The sequence below is a fragment of the Nymphaea colorata genome, chromosome 5 (assembly GCF_008831285.2).
Source record: "Nymphaea colorata isolate Beijing-Zhang1983 chromosome 5, ASM883128v2, whole genome shotgun sequence".
In the NCBI taxonomy this organism is placed as follows: Eukaryota; Viridiplantae; Streptophyta; class Magnoliopsida; order Nymphaeales; family Nymphaeaceae; genus Nymphaea; species Nymphaea colorata.
This window is the reverse complement of record NC_045142.1, coordinates 21,738,460-21,763,640: the sequence shown is the minus strand read 5'-3', so window position 1 is coordinate 21,763,640 and position 25,181 is coordinate 21,738,460. Positions and strand designations below refer to the sequence as shown.

The window sequence follows — 25,181 nt, the reverse complement described above, 5'->3', positions numbered from 1 at the left end:
AAATTAATACACATAATTGCACAATAATAGCAAACAAGCTCCTAAATTTGGTCTAGACTCCGGCTCTATAAATTGCTCCCATCTGCCCCAGGATTCCTCACAAATTAGAGAAGCGTGGTGCAGCCAAACTGTTGGGAGGGAAGAGAGAATTCTCTCCCTTCAGTTTCAAGCATCACAAAAATAAAACAATTAGCGATCGCCATATCCCCGAAAGCTCCTTCCAATCCTTGCTGCTTTCTTGGTTCCTAGTTAGATTCTTGCATGGGATAAAGAACCAACATCCTTGTCGAAGACTGCACCGAGCCAGCTTTCCGGTTTAAAAGTAGTTCGGCGACAATGGGATTCGATTCCCGGTCTTTCCTGGTTGCATTAGCGTTGGCCATGGCCTGCTTCCTGCTGAATTCCGGTTGGGTGCAGGGAAGGGTGCTTGTGGGCATCGACATATCACTGCCTACCAACAGCAGCGTCTCTAGTTCTAGTTCGGATTCGAGTTTGAGTTCGAGTTTGAAATCACATTCAAGTTCGAAATCGAATTCGAGTTTAAGTTCGAGCTCGAACTCCACCAGCAGCAGTTTGGATTCGAGTTCGAGTTTGAATTCTAGCAGTAACTCCACCAGTTCGAGTTCCAGCAGTAACTCCACCAGTTCGAGTTCGAGTTCAGATTCCAGCAGCAATGTCTTCAACGTGAGATCGTTTGGTGCTGTTGGTGATGGCGAAACAGACGACACCAAGGCGTTTGTATCGGCCTGGAAAGAAGCCTGCAAGGCGAACTCCGGGGTTCTTCTGGTTCCCTCCGGTTACAAATTCTTGCTCTTGTCTACCATCTTTGGGGGGCCTTGCCAACACGGCGTCACCTTTCAGGTATGAAGAGTTGTTTAAATTTTTTTTTTTTTGGCTTAATCTTTGATCACGATGATAAGGAGCTTGGCCAGAATCTTTTTTTATTTTTCAAAATTTTTATAGGGGCTATTGAATGATAATTTTCAAAACTTTTATAAAGGCTGAATTTTAAAGTTTTTTTTTTATTTTTCAAAATTTTTACAGGAATTGAATGATAATTTTCAAAAATTTTATAAAAGCCAACTTAAAAAAATTCAATTATTACATGTTTTTTTGTTTTTTTTTCTTGTTTTTTCAAAATATCAGGGAAGCCATGGTTCCTTATCGCCCCCGATCATCGGGGTCTAATCCGAACAGATTTAGCCTTATGGTAATGCTGATTGAAAAAAGACAAAATGACAATGGACTAAAATACCACTTAATCGGAAAAAGGGAAAAAGAAAAAGGAACCTGCTGTTGTGATGAGGATAAAATTAGAATAATGAAAAGTTGTTGTTTGGAGAAACCCAAAGATTAAGCCTGGGCCCGAAAGAATCAGCCTCGATTGGCTTGATTTATTTTTTATATTATTTTTTATTTAATAATGATATATTTTATATTTAAAATTTTTAAGAAACATTTTTTTAATCGAACTGAGCTAATCCAAACTCGATTTTCAATATGGGGCCGGCCCAATGCCTAGGCCTAACAAAAATTACTCTCACAAAAAACCAAAAAAAATGTATTAATAATCTAGGGTGCAGTCGATGTATTGCATGCGAGGGGAATTTTTCCATTCATGAAGGTTTTTTTAAGGGCACTTTCTTATTTTATGAAAAAGTTTTTTTTTTTTTTTTACTTTTTCAATTTTGTCCTTCCTTTCTTTTCCAATTCAGTGGCATTTTAATCTTTTATCTGTCTATTGAATTGGATGTGTGGACTTGGGCAGTGGTCTGTTTTGTTAATAATCCAATGTTTAGTATCGGATTCTTTTTTGATGCATACGGTTGTTAGACCAATGCATATTTGTCGGCTCGGGGTAACTGAAATCAGGTTATTTGTTATGATCTCCTGTTACGGACCTACCCAGCGGTCCAGACCCAGTGGAGGCCGAGCCAGCCAAATCCAGCAGAAGGAAGCGCAAGGCTTCCGATATCTGGGCTCGTTCTCTTCAATGCATCAAGACCATTCTGGCGCCGTCTGTGGGAATTTTGGTTTTTAGGTAGTACTCAAGTCGGTCTTGACAGTAGGAGCGTCTTGGTTAGGAAATTCTGGCCTAATCGGGACGAGTCCTAACATCTCCTTCCGGTGAAAGAGAGAGTTCGGCACTCAAAGTGTCTTTTACTTTATTTACATGTTGGTCTCCCCGCATAATTTAGTTCATTGCATATTATGGATTGAATTGATATACATTAGTGCTCTTCAGCCAAAAATTTTTAGCCATTTTAGCCATGTGCTAAAGTTATTTCTCTTATACTTTAAAGTTAGATGGAGTCATAATGCCACCGGATGGCCCGGATTCATGGCCGGAATCGGCGCCCACTGCTCAGTGGCTGATCTTTTACGAGCTTGATGGGGTGACTCTTCGCGGAAGTGGGTCCGTTCAAGGCCGAGGACAGAAGTGGTGGAACCTTCCATGCAAGCCTCACAGGGTAATTAGCATATAAAATTCAGAAGCTTATTCTCATAATTAACATCCTCATTATTCTACCGCTATTGATCGTTATTGTGGTTGGCATTTGCTAATTTTAGGGTCCAAAGGATTCGACCTCTTCCGATGCGTGCCAAAGCCCTTCGGTAAGTGCCTGGAGTTAACAACTTGTCTGGATCAGAGTTGCTAAATCATAGCCATCTAACACGTTGATGAGATCTTTTTATCTTATTTTTCTTAGTTTGCGCCTCAAGGATATTACATTACTTATCTTCTGGGGTGGACAAAGAAATTTTGTGTTGGGGCTGAATTGCATTTTTTCAAAATTTCATAGGGATCCAATGCAAATTTTCAAAATTTTAACTATTAAATTTTGTGTTTAAAAAAAAAAAAATCAAAGAGGGTTGACATCCCTGCCAAGCCCCCTCTGGCTCTGCCCCTACTTTATTATTATTATTATTTTTAATTTGGGTATCAAGGAATTTGCATCACTTGTCTTATTTTTCTTAGTTTGGGAATCAAGGAAATTAGTGGCATGACCTTTAATAGCACTTTTCAATAATGTTTTTCTCCTATTTAATGTTTTTAATATCAATAAAGAGCAGTTAAGGATCTCAATATATCAAATTTGAACCGAATATTTGACTGAACCCTTCCAAAATCATGGGATATGAAAAGAATAATAATATCAGATTAAAAAATGAGATCGAATTCATATTCAAGAAGTGACATGACATACAGTCGGATTCAGATTCAAACATTACTTTTCCTAATTCATATTTGAATCCATATTTAAATCCTAGTATGTGAATAAATAAAAAAAAAAACAAATACAATTAAAAGTGTATCCAATTCCAATTCGATCCATTGACATAGCCAACTATATAATATGTTGTTTCTTCGTGTATCTTGCCAGTAAATCATTAGGGGCATGACTTTAGTGACATTTTTAAATATTGTTTTCTCCCTATTTAATGTTTTTAACATCAATAAAGAGCGGGAGTGTGCATAGGCTTTATGAATCAAACGGTTGATTGATCTTATACCAACTGCTGGTTAAGCCCCTTGATACTTGATGTCTATATGAATAGCATGTTTGTGAACTTTTTGGTGCAGATCTTTAAATTTGTGAAGAGTTCACATATTAAGGTGTTGGACATCAAAATTTTCGACAGCCCCCAAGTTCATGTGAAATTCGACAACTGCAACTACGTCCATGTCGAGAACATCATTTTCAATTCCCCTGCCTTGAGCCCCAACACCGACGGCATTCACATCGAGGACACCCAACACGTCGAGATATACAATGCGCAAATATCTAATGGTGATGTTCCGATCCGTCGCGGATAATAACACTTGGGCATTTGCTTGGATTCTTAGGCCAATTTCATCACTCTTCGTTATAACAGGTGATGACTGCGTATCAATCGGGGCAGGTTGCCAGCACGTCGACATAAGCAATGCTACGTGTGGATATGGTCATGGAATAAGGTTTGTCCCATATTATAATACTACCGATTTTGAGGTGTAAAATGATCAAAATGCCTTGGCTTTGCCCATGGTTTTCATCATCTTTTGACCTATAGCACACGTACATTTACTTTTTTTTTTTTTGGTTGATGTGCTATGGCTTTACTTCACTAACCGTATCATTTTTCAATTATTGTTTATATGTTAAGGTATTTATTTAGCCTGCGATGATATAATATAAGTGAAATGTCTTAACAAATAATCTCGGTATTTAATCACAGATCAAATCTATTTTACAACCTATTCTAGAGAGAATTTCTCTCTAATAACTCTTCCAAATATATTTGACTGTCGAAAGAATAATGAAAAATTGAAAATTTTCAGCATAGGAAGTCTCGGGGTCGACAGCTCGCTGGCCTGTGTCTCGAACATCACGGTGAGGGGATCGTTGCTGGCCAACTCCGCCAACGGAGTGAGGATCAAGACTTGGCAGGGAGGTTCGGGCAAGGTGCGGGACGTCAAGTTCCAGGACATCCAGCTCCACAACGTCCGGAACCCGCTGATCATCGACCAGTACTACTGCATGACCAAGAGCTGCCGGAACGACACCTCGGCCGTGTACGTGACGGACGTGACGTACCGGAACATCTCCGGCACCTACGACGCCCGCAGCCCTCCCATGCACTTCTTCTGCAGCGACTCCATCCCCTGCACCAACATCCTGCTGGAGGAGGTCCGGCTCCGGCCGGCGCAGGGCCAGGTGATGGAGAAGCCCGCCTGCTGGAAGGCTTACGGCAAGTGGGTGCAGGAGTCGGTGTCGCCGGAGATCGAGTGCTTAGGGGACGACCCCTCCGGCGCGGTGGTCAAGGGCGCCGCCGCTGACGCCTGTTGACTGGTAAGTGGTCCGGCTAGATTGTAGCGGCAGAGTTCGTGGAAGCTCGGCGATCCGGATGTTTGCTGGGGGTGGAGTTCTATGTAGAAGTAAACTCCCCATGGCTGAACATCACCAGGTGCCGCTTCCCACGTACTAACTCTTGTTAAAGAACATAGCTTGTGGACTCGTAACATGCAGTTAAGGAGGAGTTGGGGAAGCTTTGCCAAGTGTACATATATATATATATATGGATATGGCGATCAAAGCTAAAGAGCTTTATTTACTTATGTACACGAAGAAGGATGATCCTTCCTATCGTATTTTATGATAATTAAATATATTTGGCTATAATTGGGCTTTGCTTTGTGTTTGTATGTAGTTTGAATTCAGTGGTCCGTTGTCCTTAGCGGTTGACACCTTTAAATGTCGAATTTGGAGGATTGGGTATGTTAAAAACTCAATTTTGATAGAACATCATTTTTAGAAAGGTATATTTTAAAATATTATAATCATATACAAAAATCAATAAAATGAATATTAAAAAATCTTATTGAACAGAACCGAGCTTAGTCTTGCCCACCCGATTATTGGGCCACCTTGGTACTTTTTTTCGGTTCCAAGCTTAGGTCCGAGTGGGGCCGGAAGCCACGTACCCATAAGCTTACAAATAAACGAGATGAATTGGAGTTACACGAGATCAACTCATTTAAATTAAACTTGGCCCATGTCTTCTCTGTTTGTTTATCTTTAAATGCATGTGTGTAGTTTTTAATGAACTTAACATCATTTTTATAGTTTTTATTTTTATTTAAAATAAAAATATATGTACCAAGTGACAAGTTAAACGAGTCGAGTTCGAACTTGATTTATAGTTTTTATTTTTATTTAAAATAAAAATATATGTACCAAGTGACAAGTTAAATGAATCAAGTTCGAACTTGATTTGAATCTAGTTAGTGTCCTTCCATAAAGCTGACTCAAGGTGAGCTGAGCAATACCTCAAACTCGGCTCGCTTGTTATACATTCACGTTGAGCTGAATTCAAGGTCCGGTTATGAAGCTCGGCTCGAACTTGATTGGAACGATTGAAAAGAAAACTAGAACTTAAGAACATTTTATCGTTCCAATAAAACTTGAGCTTCCTCTCGGAAAATTTTCCTTTTCATACAGTGGAAGTTGGGGAACCGACTGTGAATTTACAAAAATCTCCCTATAGTTTCTTTAAGAACTCCTGACCGGGCCACTGGGACGACGTGTCGTTGTCCACCGGTAGCACTGAAGCCAGAGCGACCGTGGAACTCTCCCGAGAGAGAGAGAGAGTTATCTCCGTTTCATTTCTCTGGTGCACCTCTCTGTGTGAGAGGGAGAGGAGCAATGGCGGGCTACTACCACTACTACAGAAGCGTCTGGAGGAGGAGGCCCAGATTCGGATTATACCCCGAGGACATCCAGGCAGCCTTTCTGTGGACCGTGGCCTTCTCCACCACTGCTCTCTGGCTCATCCAGGTACAACCCCTCTCTTTCTCTGTCTCTGTCTGACTAAAAAGTGTTTGAGTCCTATCGGGTGCTGTTTGAGTCATATCGGGTGCCGCCCTGAATCTGCTGAGAACATCTTAATTCTGATTGTTAAGTATTGAGATTTCTTGCTTCAAATTTAAGTTTGTTGCAGTGTTTGTTCCTCGTCATCGCGACTTCATTACAGTGATTTCTTTGGCTGTCTCCTGCAGCCGCACGAATGGCTTCGGAAGCAGTTTACTTCAAAGTCTGAGCATGGGAGTACAACGTGAAGTTCCTGACTGTACAGTAGTTATTGATTTTGACTGCCATAAAATAGTTGAAAACACTTCTGTACTTGCTACTTTGGAATATTATCGGTTTACGTTTTTTTGAGGCTTCTAGTTTACATTGCTCCAGTTCTTCATATCAAATTTCTTTTCTCAGTTGTGAATGAGAGAGAGAGAGAGAGAGAGAGAGAGAGAGAGAAATCTTCTTATATTTATGTGATGTCACTGCTGCTTACCTACCCCTTTCTTGGTGCACTGGAAGACAGAGAGTCAGAGTCGTCTTTCATCGCCTCTTGACAAAAGTAAAGAACCATCTGAACGGTAGCCACTTCTTGGCACATAACCTTCCTCTTGAATGTTTCTTGTCAGGCCCTCCAATGTCCGATATACTTCTATAATCTGTGGCTGTGCTGAATCCATAGATAAGATGACGTTGATCTTGTCTTTCACCTCGATCCAACTGCACCCAGGCATCTTTCTTAATCCTTTTTCTTTCATGGTCATAGTCACTTTTGCTGACCTATGTCACCTGGGTACGGGTACGGGCGCTGGTATGGGTACGAGAAAACGGGTACGAGTACGGCGTTTTTGAAAATCATGGTACGGGTACGGTGTTTTTTTTATTGAATAATGTTATATTTTTTAATTTAAAAAATTATAAATTTTGACAGGGTTTTTCTTACATACCGTAAGATCTAACAAACACACAAAACATATAATCTCATAAAGAAAACATAAGATCTCATAAAGACACATAAAAGGAAACTTAAAGAAAACATCAAAATTATCCTTACATACCATCTCATAAAGAAAACATCAAATGTTTCTTTCATAGTTCCTACATATACTTTCATAAAAAATAAAAACATAAAAAAACTAAGATCTCAGATTAATATATTTCATTGTAAATTCTGTTCATCTTCCACCTCTGCAAAGTCCTCCTTATCCACCTCTACCTCTTGCAGTGCACATGGTTCATTTAACTCCGAATTAAGATGGTCTAGATCCTCGTCTCCTTCGAAGTTAAATTCCTCACCATTCACATCCCAATTTTTACTGCTTCCTTCCCTATAAAGAGATAAGAATTAAGAATATAATTATGTACTAATCAACAATATAGATACAAAAAATTTACAATACAATCATTTACCTGTATTCATTACTGTTCCGTGAAAGTAACCGAAGGTTGGAATGCACATAAACTAAATCTTCCGCACGCTTGCTTGTAAGTTTGTTTCTCTTAATGTTGTGAATATGTGAATAGGTGCTCCAATTCCTTTCAGAGCATGAAGATGTAACAGGCTGAACTAACAACCTCAAAGCAAGGTATTGAAGAGTGGGATAAGCATGTCCATGTTTGACCCACCAAGGAATAGGTAGATATGTGTCTCTATCTACCATTGCATCCATATTTTCATCCATTGTAGAAAAGCTTGCAAACTCATTGTGAGCTCGTTCATTTTGATATGAATCTCTAAAAATTTTATTAAGACATGTCACCCTATGTCTTGATACTTCAGGATCTACATGTGGTGGAGTTCTTCCAACACCTTCAGAGAGCCACTTTAATCCATAATACTTAGGATTCAATGAGTATGCCATGCATTGCAAAGGGGTGTTGCTCTTATCCCATCTTGTTATTAATATCTTGTGCACATGATCAAAAAAGTCTGAATCTTCAAGTGCAAAGTTCTTCTTCTCATGATTGAAAATGACATCCCGTAGTTTGCAAATCATATTGTTCCACATCTCATAAACACAATGAAGCATTGGCTTATCACAATCAAGAGCCCTCAACATCTCCCAAATAGGCTCTGTGAATGTAAGAAAATAAGAGATTCTATCCCAAAAAACATCACCAACAATCAATCGTTTGATGGTTTGAGCTTTGTCATCATCAACAGCACGATAGAAGTTCCAATCATCGTCTGTCACCATATTGATTAATGCACTTTTAACCTTCTTGATTCTCTTCATCATAACAATGATAGAAGCAAAACGTGTCTCTGCAACTCTTAACAACTTCAAATCAGTATATCTGTTATAAATGGAAAGGGCATGCTGATGATTAACTATAAAGTTTCTAATGTTTTTAACATCTCTCTCTAGTTCTTCAATCCACGAACACAACTCATAAGCACGAAGATCCTGTTCTTTGCTTGTTGGATTGCATATACTTTTCAATGCCAAATTTAAACTATGGACTGCACAAGGTGTCCAAAAAATGTGAGGATAGTCCTGTTCCACTAGAAGACCAGCAGCTCTACATACAGCTGCATTATCTGTAATTATCTGAACAACCTTATCCATTCCAACTTCTTCAATCAACTCTACAAATAACCCTTTCAAATACTCAGTATTTTTATATTCACCAAACGCATCTATTGCTTTCAGAAAGATTGACCCATTAGTTGAAGTTGCAATAAAGTTAATAAGTGGGTGCCTTTGAATATCTGTCCAGCCATCAGATACAATTGAAACTCCATGTTGCTCCCAGCTCAACTTTTGATATTGTAGCATTTTTTCTATTCGACTCTTCTCTTGTTGTAGGATGATTGTTCGAAGCTTCTCAGAGCCTGGTGCAACATATCCAGACATATTGCTATTTGCCAAAGATGTAACTAGATCCTTCCAATATGGTTTCTAGCTGCATTAAAAGGTATGCAACTAGAAAAGAAGAAAGTTCCAACTTTTCTATCTAATTCCTGCCTCTTTTGTAAAGCAAATGTCTGCTCAATTGATTTTTTGAATGTGTCCAAATTTCTTTTTTTCTGCTCATGGACTGCATCATCGTGTAAGAGTACTGAAGGAATGTTAAGAAAACCAGATTGTTTACCACTTCTCTTCATATCATATTGTTCTTGCTCCTTCTTCAACTCATTCACACTATCAGGTTTGATATTCTTACACAATTGAATACCATTACCTTTCATGTGTAGTAGATGTGCTTTAACTCTTGTATATGTTCCAGTGAACTCCTTCCTACAAAAAGAACATTCGAAGATTACATTCCCACCACCTCCATGAGCTTTTCCTTACTTTTGTACATAACCCCATAATGGCTGGTCCTCTTGTAAATACGAAGAAGCTTTCGATGCACAACTAGAACTTGTAGGTGTAGAAGTAGTTCCCTTCCCTTTACTTGAGGCAGCCATACTATAATAACGAAGATAATGAAATTGAAAAGATTAGGGATCAGAAAATTCAGAACCAGAGCAATTATTATTTTCTCAACATTCCCATCAGTTTTTATAAGAAGTTTATGCAGCAAGCAAGCCTGCATCACAGTAGCCAATACGATGCAGATATTGAATGACCAAGACACTGTAAATCATGTTTAACAGAAAAACACACATGCCAACATCAAGTGCATCGACACACCAACATTGTTGATGACCATATACGTGGCAAATATCAAAGGCATCGAATGAATGGTATTAAACTTTTGTAGGGAAAGTAACATTAAGGAACTTCCTACGGCCTTCCAAATTAACCTTGAAATCAGTACATTTAGGAAATCAATTAATCATAGATCGAGCAAACGAATCAGTACATTAAAGCTGGCAGTTGGCAGCATTTTCTCAACGAATCAATTAATCATAGATCATATCATGCGTAATGAAATAGAAATTGGACGATTCGTGTGAAACAAAAACAAATTAAAGAGGAAGAAACAGAGGCCCGCCCACTCACCAACCGTCTCCTCCGGTGCCCTCGCCGTCCACTGCCGTCGCCTCCGTTGCTGGTTGTCGTCCACCGGTCGTCCGTCGCCGACGCCGTCGCCACCACCGACTGTTGAAGGTTTTCAGAAGAAAGGGTAACAGAGGCGGAGAAGGAGAAGCCGAGAAGAAGAAAGTCGAAAGTCGAAAGCGTCGGGCAAACTTTCGGGGATTAGGTTTATGTTGTTCGGATCGGGATGTGGTTTGGATCTGGTTTCGACCCGAAACCAGATCCAAACGTACCACCACGTTTCCCCGAACCGGTACTACCGTACCGGCGTGTCGGTACCGGTACGCGGCTCCTCCAGGCGTACCGCGGTGACATAGTTGCTGACTCCTTCAACAGTCCTGCCTCTTTATATGGAGATTCAGCAGCTGAACAAGATGGCCGTCCATCGCCGGCTTCAGATCCTTTATCTTCTGCATGGCATGTTCTCCTAGCTGAACATGATTATAGACTCTGCAAGCAGATGACAAGAACATCCAAACCTTTGCATCTGCTTGAATCGGCGTTCTTTCTATAAAAGTCCGAGCTTCATTCAAGCTGCCAGCACGGCTAAGAAGGTCTACCATGCATGCATAGTGCTCCATTCTAGGTACAATCTTGAACTAACCAGTCATTCTTGTGAAAGTATTGGATCTCTCATGAACCAACCCGCCATGAAACAGTGGCCATGAGTACCATATCTAGTGATCATTGTATTCCAGGCTACTGTATCTCTCATCAGACTTATCAAAAACCAGGTGAGCCGAGTTCATGTTTCCACAATTCATGTAAGTATCAATTAATGCATGATTCACGCATGAACCGGCAAGGAGTTCGTGTCTGATTATGTAGCCATGTATGCTCTTCCCTTGTAGAATTGCAGCTAACGAAGCTGTAGCAGCCATAACACTAGTTACAGATATGGAGTTTGGTTTCAAACCATGTTTTAGATATTTCAGCAAAGAGATTGATGGATTCCCCTGGATGATTATTTCTGGCATATGCCGATATTATGGCGTTCCATGAAACTAAGTTCTTCATGGGCATGCTGGAAAACACAAGCCCAGCCAAATCTGGTGATCTACATTTGGCATACATGTCTATGAGAGCAGGACCAACATAAACGTTCGATGCAAAGCCACTTTTGGTAACAAAACCATGGATTTGCAGACCAGACTGAACATCTTCCATTCCAGCTGTAAGTAAGCACACCATGACCATAGAGTCTGGTTTTACAGAGTCTGCTCTCATTAGTTCGAAAACACCGAAAGCTTCCTTAAATCTTCCGTTTTGACAAAATCCTACTATGATTGAGCATCATGAAACTAGATCTCTAGCTTCAATCTTCTTAAAAATATATTCGGCAGCATCTACCAAACCACACTTGGCATACATGGTTAGAAGAGCACTCTGCACGATGATATTTGCATATGCTGCTCTTTTAACAGCATCACCATGAACTACTTTTCCAAAATCTAGAAATTCCACACTGCAAGCGCAAGCAGCCAATACGGTGGAAATTGCTGAAAAATCAGGTTGAATCCCTTTTGATCGCATACTGACAAACATCATCAAGGCTTCTTCATCGTAACCATTGTATGAATATCCGGAAATAATTGCATTCCAGGATGCAGATTCCTTTTGGCAGATCAGGTCAAACAGTTGGCATGCATCATCCGCCTGCAAGCATTTCATGTACATTGTCAGTATGAATGTAGATACATGGGGATGGCGCTCATAACCCATCCTTGTGGCAAGAGAATGAATCTTCATGCTTGAAAGCAGAGCTTGTCCTTGTGAACAAGCTTGTAGAACAATTGAAAAGGTTGAAGGCCTAAAATCAACACCATCAATATGCATCAGTTTACACATTTCCCAGCCATTTTCCCACATCCTATTAATGACAAAACTGGAAATCATTGCATTCCATACTTCTGTGCTTCTTTCTGCTGCTTTATTAAAAACTTGCCATGCATCAGTAAGTACACCACACTTTGCATACATATCGATCAGCGCAGTGACCATGATCGTCACCCCATGCATTTTGTACCATGAATGCATGAACCTGCTTTCCACATTGCAAATCCGGGCAGTCATCCCGGCATCTAGTATGATACTCAAGGAATATCTATATAGTCTGACACAAGAAAGTTGCATTTTTTTGAAAAGATGGATACCCTCATATTGAAATCCATTTCGAATGTATCCATCAATCATAGTAGCATTCCATGAACCTGCATCCCTTTCAGGAATCCCATCGAACACTTGGCGTGCATCGATCGCATACTGACAAACATCATCAAGGCTTCTTCATCGTAACCATTGTATGAATATCCGGGGTGACTGCCCGGATTTGCAACGAACTTAAATTTGAAGCAAGAAATCTCAATACTTATAGACAATCAGAATTAAGATGTTCTCAGCAGATTCTCTCAACCAGGGCGGCACCAGATATGACTCAAACAGCACCCGATATGACTCAAACACTTTTTAGTCAGAGACAGACAGATATAGAGACAGAGAAATCTCGGTAGACTAGTTTGAAGGTTAATCATCATTTCAGCATGGAGTTCAAATAGAAAAAAAAATTGTAGATGAAGAAAGCCATTCTTGAAGGATTTTAAGAAAATCAAGATGTCAACAGCATAGATTGTAGAAAAAACTCATTCTATGCCTCTTCCAATATGCGGGACTTCAATCATTCTTCTTTCAATTGCAGCTTGCAATGTACGTGAAAAGATTTTCATGACAATGAGGAATAAAAATGAAGATAAAGGGAATCCTTATTGTAGACCATGAGAATATCCAAAGTATTCACCTTGATGGTCATTAATCACAAGAGCATAAAAAGCATTTGTCACTACTGTCATTACTCTTTGAGTCCAAATAGGATGAAATCCCAAATGCAACATGGCAGCTTGAAAGAAAGTCCAATTGACCCTGTCATATGCTTTTGATAGGTCTATCTTCAACATAAGCTAGTTGATCTACCCTTAGACATTGCATATACAATCTCAAGCACAAGAAGGAGACATTGATGGATGTTTCTATCTTTCAAAAAGTCACCTTGCATGTTGGAAATGACCCGCTTTAGTACCCTCTTCATTCTCGAAACCGTGATTCTGAAAATAAATTTCAGTAGACTAGTTGCTTAACAAATTCTAAGTCAAATTTAAGAATTAAGATTATATGACTTCTGCCTAGTTTCTTAACAAACTTTCCTTTCTGAAAAAAAATCTCTAATGGCGACTGTGATATTAGTCCTTACCGTGTCCCTATTATTTTGAAAGAACGAATTCGGAAACCCATCCAGACCTTGTGCACTATTGGAGTTGGCACCCATAACAGCCTATTACACTTCCTCATCTGAAATGGGACTTTGGTCGGTTAAGTTTTGTTTTATAAATACGCAGTAACCAACAGCAAGCTGATCCATAATGATTTTTGTTGAGTTGTCACTGGTAAAAAAATCTTTAAAAATGAGAAGTACATGCTCAAAGAATTGGATCCTCCTCATAAAACTCCCCATCATCCATCTTCATGTGCAAGAGTCTAATTTTTTTGACATTTTCTTGAACATAGCGTGAAATAGTTTGCTGTTATTATCCCCTTCTTTTAGCCATGATACCCTAACTTATTTTTTCTAATAAATTTCTTCATGTCAGAGAGCATCCGCAAGAAAACTTCTAAATGATTTTCAGGGACAAGTTATGAGAGCCAATATCTTGCCTCTTATAAATTTCAATAAGATCCTTTTCAAGTATGCTAATTCTGGTATCAACTTTCTCGGTTCTATACTTACTCCAATTACTTATTCATGGTCGTACTCTATTCTGTTTTGCCAGAAGTTTAAGCATTATGCATCGTCTACATTCCACTCTTTGTGCTCTTGTAATAATGACCTTACAACTAGGTTAACACTCTTAATAAAGGAAGTAGTTAAATCTTTGTCTTCTCCTACATGCGGTTTTAAAGATATTCAATTTACATGTAAAAGAGAAGCGCTGAGTGGTCTAAAGAACTTCTTGGTTCTACCAAAAGCTGCCTGCAATATCCAACTTGCTCAATCCAAGAATTACATCTATCTAATTTGCCTTGAACCAGCGCTGTTGGGCTGCAGAGATTGGTTCAAGTGAACTCTGTTTCAGTCCATAATCTCCCTTAGTCCAGCATCTTGAATGAATCCATTGAATGCTAAACAAGCTTGTCTAGAAGGGGCAGGCCCATTTTTCAAACTCCTTACAAACTGAATTAAAATCTTTCATGATAATACTAACTTTTGTATATTGGCAATAACGATATTTAACATAACCAATTGGTCTTTGCGAATTCTAAAGTCAGGGTGAAGATACACTCCTATTGTATCAAAGTTGAGATTGGAAGCCTTATGAATAAACAAACAATCCATCTAAAATTTATTAAATTTGCAACTAGTCAATCTAAAATCAGTCTGTCTATAAGCACAGACAATTATGGCCCAACTAAGATTCGTATCAATATTAGATTCAAAAGAAAACTCCTTGTAGCGATTGCAAAAAGATTTGATGTTGTCCGCAATCAACATGATATCGAAACATGAAAATGATCTCAAGTTGATGAGATCTCATCCTTTTGCCAAAATCTCTCTAGGTTGTTAGATTAGCAAGCCCTCTAACATTCCAACTACCAAACTTCATTTGATGGCAATTGGCAACTCCTCTGCATTCAATCATCTAACAAGTAATCTAGTTAATTTGCAATTTATTTTAAATGTGCATTTGTCAGTGTGAATTCAAATTTTGTTTTAAAGTTTTATTCGAACCCTATTTTGATTTTCAGGTCCATGAAATGCATGGAAGTACAAAAACTTGTGATGGGGCTAGAGCCTTTGGTGGAGTCATACGTGGGCTGGTGTAGGCAGTTGCCCACATGGTCCTATAAACTTTCTTTATTTTCATTTTCACATATGCTTTCAACTACTTGCTTTTTTATATACATCAGTGACCCTATAGGTATCAGATTCTTTAAATTAGTGCCCTTAAGTCCAACATTTCTAACTCTAGCTGCGACAGACCATGGTTGGAGGTGGAACTAGCTACACCTAGCTAGACAATAAAATAATGAAGTGTTTGATAATTGATTGTATTAAGCTTTTTCTTAATCATGTAAAACATATGTCACCAATTGGCAGCTTCGCCGTTGACCATCAGTGTCGAAAACTCAAGCAGCATCCATTGAAGAAATCAACAAGCGACATCCCATGACAATGCTGGTGGCTAAAGTTCAGATTCTCCTCCTCCTCATTCTTCTTCCGCCACATAAAGGAGAAAAATTTGGCCGACTTTTATTTGAATCCCTTGAATATTCAGGAATGACCCAACCAATCCATTATCAATTACCCATCTTACCCTTGAAGATGTTTAAGTGACGATGACATGCTTCCAGTCGACCTGATCGGATCATATGAATATCCCATCAAAGGATCTGTAATGGCCCACCAAAGCAGGATAACCTCGCGCTAACCCGTCAACTTGTAACCTCAACCTCATCTTTAGTGGCAGTACCAAAATTTTTTTACTGATCATCACTTGCTCATGTGGGCACTAACTGGTAAATGTTACAGTATTGGCTGGTGTCAAGAAATTAGTGACATAGACAGTGGATTAAATTATTTATTTGATATCTCAATAATGCAAGGAGCTCCCTCGGCAGTTTCCCAGCAAAAAAATTACCTAATTGATATCACAAGCAGTGGCTGCCGGATGGGCATGCAGACCAATTACATTATGATACTTGAATATATATGTTAGGTACCGGAAGACTATATATGTTACACTTAGAACATGATAACTCGATTGTAAGATAATCTAAGCAAGGTTATCATTTGAGAGCAATGTGCTCTGCCACTCGACAGCAAAGAAATGGCAATAGAAGCAAGAAAGAGGAGGAGAAAGCAAATGGAACGACAATATATCCTTTCTCTTTCTCCTGGCCTTGTTTGTCTTCAATTTAGTTGGCCCTAGAGACTTTGGTTGTTGTTGGTGGTGGCGTTGCCTTCAATTTAGTTTATGTGGTAGAGGCCATGCATCTCTTTCATATCCATCACCAAATCCTCCTCAAAGAGCAGTTGTCTAGGGCCCTGGCAAAAATTGAGCAGGGAAATAAAGCTGCTACTGTCAGGGAGGTTGTTCCATATGAAGAATTGACCGACTCTCATGGGGTCGAGGAAATTGGGTGCAGGAAGGCAAGAAATTGTAGATGGATGGGGCGATAAAAATCCAAGTTATTTTCAAGTTGTAGTTCAAATAGAAATTATTTTTAATGATGATTAATTCTAACATTTAATTAAGAACTTTATTTTGATTTGCAGCCTGGCAAGGCACGAAAGGAAAAGAAAATGTGGATGAAGTTGGTGCTCTGAATATCAAAGCTAGGGCTAGCTAGATGATAAAATCTTGAAGTGTCTGATAATTAATAGCCATCATTTTTTTTCTTAATCAGGCCAGAAAATGCAGTGTTTCTTTCGAAAATGTTTGCCATGAGCCCGACCCAACTAGCATTCAATCGACCATATTTTTTGTGTTAAGACTGAACCAGTTTAAAAGGGTATTTCATCTTACGGCTCAACAAAATGGCCGAAACCTCAACCTTACCTCCATCTCCCTAGAGCCTATTCTGTGTGAGGTGTCCCACAATTGTAGGTTCATTGAAATTCAACAGAATCAGCCTCTGTGATGATAAATCCTAAATAAAATGTACTTATTTCATCATCGAAAAAGAAATAATGAATCATGACAAGGTAGATCAGCACATGTAATTGTGCAAGGTCATCTGTAGACTTAGATAATGTTTGTTATTTGTAAGGTCAGGTTAGGCATCTTCCAGATAGAAAACATACTAGAAGCATCAAACAAAGCAATGCTAGTGGAAACATATATATGTGTGTGTGTACTGAAATTAGGCAGTTATTTCTGCGCACAGACGGTTATTTTGTATTGTTAAAAACTGCCGTAAAAGTTGTATTCCATCATTGAAAACCATGGTCAAGCAATTGATCATTGCAAATGCAATCTTTTGCGATGGTTTTTATCGACACCAAACAAAAAAATAACCATCCAGCCATAGAGGTTCGTATTAATTGGATGCAAAGGCCAGTTCAAAGAGATAAAATAGGCCGACTTTTTATTGAATCCCTTGAATATTTAGAAATGATCCCACCAATCCATTATAATTACCCTTAAACATGTTTAAAGTATGATGACATTCGTTTATTTTCCAGTCAACCTTGTACAATAGATGGCCCACCAAAGCAAAGTTACTATGATCTTTCAAAAAATTGATTCCTCATTACACGAATAAGCTCACGCTAACCCGCCAACTTGTGATTCAACTCCTTCTTTAGTGGCAGATCCAATACTTTTTGGCTGAAGGGCACTATTATGTGACTGCAACTGGGTCCAGCATCATCACAATATAATTTTGACTGATTGGTATAGGAAATGGTGCTCAACAACCCACACTTAGCTGCAATACTGCTCTTCTTATAGCATGTTCAACGCTTATTGTGGTTACCTAAGGAACACGTTAAGATGTCTCTGTTCTTGATCAATTTGTGATTGGAATTCTTCAACACAAGAATATTCAAATGTTATTACTTAGCATTGGTTTGTGGAGAAGGGTGCAGAAACACAAAAAGTTGAACGCAATTCTCGGTAAGACACAAGAACTTGGTACATCACGAACTAATGTCACCAGCCACCGTAAGTCCCCCTCGCAAAAATTATGACATAGACAGTGGATTAATTACTATAATTTATATATTTAATTACCTATTTAATATCACATGAATAGAACGAGGGTCTCCCTCGGCAGTTTTCGAGCACAAAAAACCTATTTGATGTCACAAGCAGTGGCTGCCAGAAGTTCATGCAGCGCAATTACATTATGACACAAGAATTTTTGTTAGGCACTGGAAAACTATATATTTTAAACATAGAACATGATAACTCCTCAACTTGATTGCAAGTTAATCTAAGCAAGGTTATAATCAATCACCAAAATATGGAGTACATCATTAACTTGTGGAGTTTGGTGCATGTTGGATGAAGAGTCTATGCTTCACGCCTTCAAACTAAGCAGAGTCCAAAAATCACCAAAATGGTTTCCAGCAAGAGATCAAGCTGAAGAAAAATAGAACCCTAAAGGGGTAGTGGCAAAGCCGAATTTCAGACTCGGGGCAGTATTAGTTTAACTTCCAACTTTAAGGTATATAAAAAAAAAGAAGTATCAATGACTGGTACGGGAAACTGCTTACAAAATCCGCAACGTGGCTCTACTACTGTTAAAGAGTTATTTGGCAGCAGGGACACTCATAAAATTTGCATAATAAGAACAACCCCTAAATAGGTAGACAAAATGGGGGATGCTTAGCAGAAGTCTAACCGAGCGTGAGTGACTATACACAATTTCCCTGGATCTCTTTCCTCCAAAGGAAAAGATTGCTTGGAGTTAAAAAAAGAATGGAGGATGCTTAGCTGCAGTCTAATAGACCACGAGGGACTACACACTACCAGAAAGTGACAAAACAGAACACATAACAACTACGAACCATGAAGAAGGGATGAAACCCATATCATCAGGTGCGTGACAATTAATGCAGATTTGTTCAAAACTCAAACATAATTAACCACTTTGACTGCTAACCCTAAGTAACATTCTATTCTAGAAAAACTAAATCAATCTTTAGAAGTTCAGTAAATTAGAGATCTATAAGGGATATAATTTAGCTGGTTGGGCTAGGAGATATCCAATCAAGTTGGTGCTACATTTCTATGAGTGGAAGCACCATACTAGTATATGGATATTTGGCCCCACTCACTGGCATCAATGTGGCCGCAGGCTTGGGAGCAAGGGGAAGGAGGGAGCTTTTGTGGGGTGACCTCCCTGCTCATTTAAAATTAGAGTCCTATATAAGTTAGGTTATTTTTTAGGAAAGGGGTCAGGACAAATTTATTTATAAAATATTAAACTTTGCCTATTGTTATTTCATCATTCAGGCGAACAAGCTGGTACGATTCAAATAGGTTGATTCAAAACAATTTTCACAGATAAAATGAAAAAAGATATTATAAAATAGAAGAAAAGGAAACACCAAATTATAAAGAACAGCACAGAAACAATAAAATATAGAAGCAAAAAAGAGTAGGAGAATGATGACAAAAGTTGTCTACACGCTATTATAGATAACCTGGCCCGAGAGAATGGCAACGAGCAAACAAAAAGGTCGACCCATCTTTTTGGGGGCGCTAGGTGGTTTGGAATTTTGATTTAAGGATGAAAAGCAAGTCTGACTTCAACTCAAACATGGAACCTTTTACAGTCTTGAGAGTGGATAAACATCACTCAATGCATGACTTTGAAAATATAAAATATTGTTAGTAGCCATGTAACGCCTGCCAATTACTGCTACCATGGAAAAAAGGTACAAATAGTTTTAAAAGTGCATATATATATAATTCAAACATGCTAGATAATGTTATAAGATGAGTAAAATGAAAAGCCTGGAAGTACAATAAAAAATAGTTGCTAAAATCATCATGAACTATTGTCGCAAGATAAACAGTTGGGACCTTTTTAAAAGCAGGTTTTTAATTTTTAAGCACCTGTCAACATTCATCGTTCAATATATATATATATATATATATATATATATATATATATATATATATATATATATATATATATATATATATATATATATATATATATGCTTCTGCGGGGTGACCTCCCTGCTCATTTAAAATTAGAATGCTATATAAGTTAGGTTATTTTTTAGGAAAAGGGTCAGGACAAATTTATTTATAAAATATGAAACTTTGCCTATTGTTATTTCATCATTCAGGTGAACAAGCTGGTACGATTCAAATAGGTCGATTCAAATTAATTTTCACAGATAAAACGAAAAAAGATATTATAAAATAGATGAAAAGGAAACACCAAATTATAAAGAACAACACAGAAACAATAATATATAGAAGCAAAAAAGAGAAGAAGAATGATGACAAAAGATGTCTACACGCTATTATAGATAACCTGGCCCGAGAGAATGGCGTCGACCCTTCTTTTTGGGGGCACTAGGTGGTTTGGAATTTTGATTTAAGAATGAAAAGCAAGTCCAATTTCAACACAAACATGGAACCTTTTACAATCTTGAGAGTGGATAAACATCACTCAATGCATGACTTTGAAAATAAAAAATATCGTTAGTAGCCATATAACGCCTGCCAATTAATGCTACCGTGGAAAAAAGGTACAGATACTCTTAAAAGTGCATATATGTATAATTCAAACATGCTAGATAATTTTATCAGATGAGTAAAATGAAAAGCCTGGAAGTACGATAAAAATAGTTGCTAAAATCATCATGAACTATTGTCGCATGATAAATAGTTGGTACCTTTTTAAAAACAGGTTTTTAATTTTTAAGCACCAGTCAACATTCACCGTTCAATATATATATACACTGTCCATATCGACATTCAATCACTTAACGATTGAGATAAAGATGGACAGAAAAAAAGTATAAACTAATTGTAAATGATAAAAATACCAATCACTTTTTTTTTTCTGTTTAGTTTTCTCTCGTCCAATTATTATAATGGTTCAAATAGTCCTTAGAGTAACTTTGAATAAACAAAGTCACCATTTAATTTTCCTTTATATATATATAGATATATATAAGAGGCATAGAATGATATGGCCCAAATGGGCATAGCATACATGCAAACCCTCCATAATACGTGGGGTGAAAAGACACACACACACTTATATATATATATATATATATATATATATATATATATATATATATATATATATATATAGAGAGAGAGAGAGAGAGAGAGAGAGAGAGAGAGAGAACGTGTGAGAGAATGATTTTCATTTTCAAACACTACAAGGTTCATGGTTTAAGGATGTCAATGGACAGGTTTTGGAGTTGGGACTACCATGCCTTATAAAGGCAACACTCATGAAAAAAATTTCAAACACCACTAGGACAATCTCTTCTTCCAACGTATTCACCAGTTATTGCAGTCACCTTAGGTAATATGTGAAAGTGTCTGCGTCCCTCCTTCAAATATTTGTGTTTGAAAATCTTCAAATATTTGTGATCAAAAGTCTTCAAGACTAATATTACTGAATCAAATGAAAAGATACAGAAAAAAAATTGGGGATGTCCAACCAATCACAACGAGATTTACATAAGCTTAACCATTGGAAGATGCTACCAACTTTTCTCTATTGTGATGGTTACAGGTTACACAAAGGAATACTTAACTCAGTTCGGCCACAAGTTTCTTTTCTCCACAATTTCCAAATCCAAATCCTTCCCTTCATCAGCGTCAACCTTAACTATGACTTCCATTATAAATATCAACACATTTCTCCTTAATACAACAGCCTTTTAACGCTCACCATGGCTGCGTTTTTCTCCTCCTTAGCATTCCACCTCCTCCTGCAGCTGCTCGTGCTCCCCCATCTTCTCTTTCAAACCTCTCGGCTTTTTCATAGACTTCATTCATCGAGACTCATCTCTCTCACCTCTCTATGACCCTTCATCCACTCTTACTCAACGAGCTGAGCAGGCGGCTCGGCGCTCCATGTTGCGCTCCCGCCAAATTGCTTCATGGTTTGCCAATTCCACCAGCATGATCTCCAGCCCCGTGATGCCTGGCTCCGGCGAGTATCTCATGAAACTCTCACTTCGTACACCATCCCGCCTCAACTGGGCCATCATGGACTGTTAGCGACCTCATATGGACAATGTGCCGCCCTTGTGACCCTTGCACCATGGCAAGTTTTTAATAAAGCAGCAGAAAGGAGCACAGAAGTATCGATCAAGCCGTCAAAATTCACATAAAAACTGATCCCTGCGCAGGATACGTAAACATCAAAGTCCCGTCAAAGTCCCGCCCAAGTTTTAGAATCCTTCCATGTACCTTCCTGCCAAAGTCTTGGTCTGACAGAGATGAACAAACCTTGAGAATGGAAGGAACGATGAATCTGTCTGCCTTGACATGGTGCAGAGAATTAGCTAAATAATACAGTTTCAGGGCCTCTTGGTAAAGCCCCTGCTGAATGTAGCTCTTGATTTGGGTACTGCAAGATGACAAGTTTGAATGAGGGGTGGAAGCAAGGCCTCTGGATAATAATTTTCTATTGGCTTTGAACATGGAAGTGAAGAGGCTTCAGGGCTCCCTGTTGCAGGATGAAGTACTGATTTCAGACGGTCAACAAGCGAACCTGGTTATATGTTCGGCCGTTCGGCCTCAGCGCATGCTCAGGACGCGAAATGATCAAAGAGTCTATGATCTCTTGTCAGTGACAAGGAAAAGCCCCATAAACATGAACTGAAAAAAAGTTAAAAAAAAAAGGTCACTATGTCGACCTCCATGGCTTGAGGTTGCCTTTGGAGCCTCATATCTTATATTTTGGAGCATAGAAAGTGTGTTTTGGAAGATCTTCAGTTTAAACAAATTGAAGCTCTCAATAACATAAATGTAACATGTTAAACACCATGAATTTAAGGTTTAATGGAAGGAAAGGTCTGATCTTGAATCCATAGTACTCCAGATCAAATAGATCAAATCTTAGATCTACGGTGAAACAAACACAACTTTAAAGAACATTATTCTCAATTATATTGGTCTTGAAGCAAGCTTTCAACCCGCCTCACTTAAAACCTTTTAAACTCCTCACTCACCAAAAAAAAAGGGAGTATCAATGGGTTAGATATTTGCTAAAACCGTGTGATGCTGAATCAAATTCACAACAAGCTCCTCTCATATTGGGAACAATAATTTATGGGATTCTCTAGAAGAAAATAAATGTGGTTGTGGGTACTTATTAAAGTTTGATGATCACAATTTTTTGTGATATCCATATTGCCGACGACTATCTGTCAAGCAATCGTCTCAGCTACCCAACAAGAAGTTGCGAGCATTTGGTTTCCCCTCCCATGCTATTAGCAGGAGGCACTTTATGCAATATTGAAATATTAATATTGAATGATTGATGTTTAAGGCTAGGCATAGGGCAGGCCGGTTTAAGGCTCTACAAAGTCGGGTTCGGGTTGACCCAAAGTTTTTGTTGGCAGCCCAAGCCCGACCCATTTAATCATTGGATTGGGCTCGACCATTAATTTTATACCTGTTCGGTATCCGATTAGATGTCAACCTACATTTAAAACCCTTAATGTTTCATATTTGAATATCTTAGGAACCCTTAACGATGTATCAAAAGTTTTTAAGGGTGCTATCAGTGGCACATGAAGAGTTTACAAAGTACCAGCAATAACGTATGAAGAGTTTTTAAGGGAGTCATCAGCGATACACCAAAAGTTTCTAATTATGCCGATTCCTAGTGTCATATGCCAAGATATATATATATATATATATATATATATATATATATATATATATATATATATATATATATATATATGTATTGGCTAAGTCGGGTCTCCAATATTTGACTTGGGCCAAGCCAGCCGGATTGGTCTGGGTGTCAAATAACCAACCCAAACCTTGCCCATCGCAGGGCGGATAGCCAACTACCCATTAGATATCCGGCCCCCCTGCGCCACCCTTATCAATTATTGATATTGTTGTCATTTTTAATAGCAATATGGTCTTTATAGTGAATGCCCCTATAATTTATCCAATTAAAAAAAGTACAAGAATGCATGATAGAAAAAATCTACACAAGAAAATCAACAATACGTAGTAATTCACGTATTCTAAAGAAAACTAGTGCACATAGAACCTGTTCCTATTATGCCAAAACTCCAGGATTTTGGAGCGGAAGTCCGACCCCAGTTTAATAAGCTCCCCTTGTAATTTTTATAATTTTTTTGTTGTTGAGTATCACACTAGACTCCACGCCTTGAAAGAGGGCCAGACCAGAATCTCTTGCATTTATTTTTTTGGGAGTAGATGTAGGAAGACCCACTTTTGTGCTTTTGCTTCTTTTCTTCTCCTTTAAAAAGTGAAGGGGGGCCATCCCTGATAAGGAACTTTTGATTGACCACATGTGATGATATCCGACATCCACTTAACCTATTATTCAACAAAATGATTCAACTTTAGTATAATAATGGAGATATGCAATCACTTATGAACAATTTGAATGTTATGACATAAGAAGGGATGGCATGAAAAGTACGGATTGTTTGACACTTTTAACAGATTTTATTGTTTAATGATTATAAATTAAAATTTGAGGTAGATGTATGAAACACTATATTGTAGAATTTTAAGAATATGTTTTATATTTTTTATACAGTTTCACAGTTTCATTGTTATTGGTGCCAAACATCTTAAAGGTTGTTTGACCGTCGAATTAATCTACTCCAAAAATTGAAACAGTTTATGAAACATTAGAACTATGTTCACAAATATGTACTAATATTTAGGACAGATTTAATCACCCAACGACCTCTTATGAAATAAGAAAGTCAGCCCCTTTTACACCATCCCCTCTTAGATAGTAACTGTTTCGTATAAACAATGTTGTTATTGATTAATAGCCATTTAGAAAATAGCCAACAAACCTGTCTTTCTGTTAGGTTTCTTAATATCAAATCCAATGATGAGGATGAGGGCGACTTGGGGTTAGAGCATTTTACTTGTTAAATGCTTCAACCGCCTGATTCTTCAATTTAGAGAATTGAAACATTATTGATAAATAATATACTTCGATCCAATAGCTAGGTATCCAAAAATTTACAAATATTGAGCTGTTGTGAGTAATTAATATTAAAGACCGACCCTCTAGTAAAAAAATTGAGTTTTGCACTCCTTTAAAGTCCTTTTTCCCTCTCTCTTGCTGCAATCACTGG

General features: G+C 38.2%; 1 protein-coding gene across 1 annotated transcript; it reads left to right on the top strand.

Moving 5' to 3' along the window:
* Positions 1 to 114: 114 nt before the first annotated feature.
* Positions 115 to 5,173, top strand: LOC116254928 (polygalacturonase At1g48100-like). The gene is made up of 6 exons (XM_031630581.1): positions 115 to 861; positions 2,304 to 2,471; positions 2,572 to 2,616; positions 3,587 to 3,794; positions 3,880 to 3,961; positions 4,325 to 5,173. The coding sequence occupies exons 1-6, from the start codon at positions 337 to 339 to the stop codon at positions 4,830 to 4,832; spliced, it is 1,536 nt and encodes a 511-aa protein (XP_031486441.1). The 5' UTR covers positions 115 to 336; the 3' UTR covers positions 4,833 to 5,173.
* Positions 5,174 to 25,181: the final 20,008 nt, after the last annotated feature.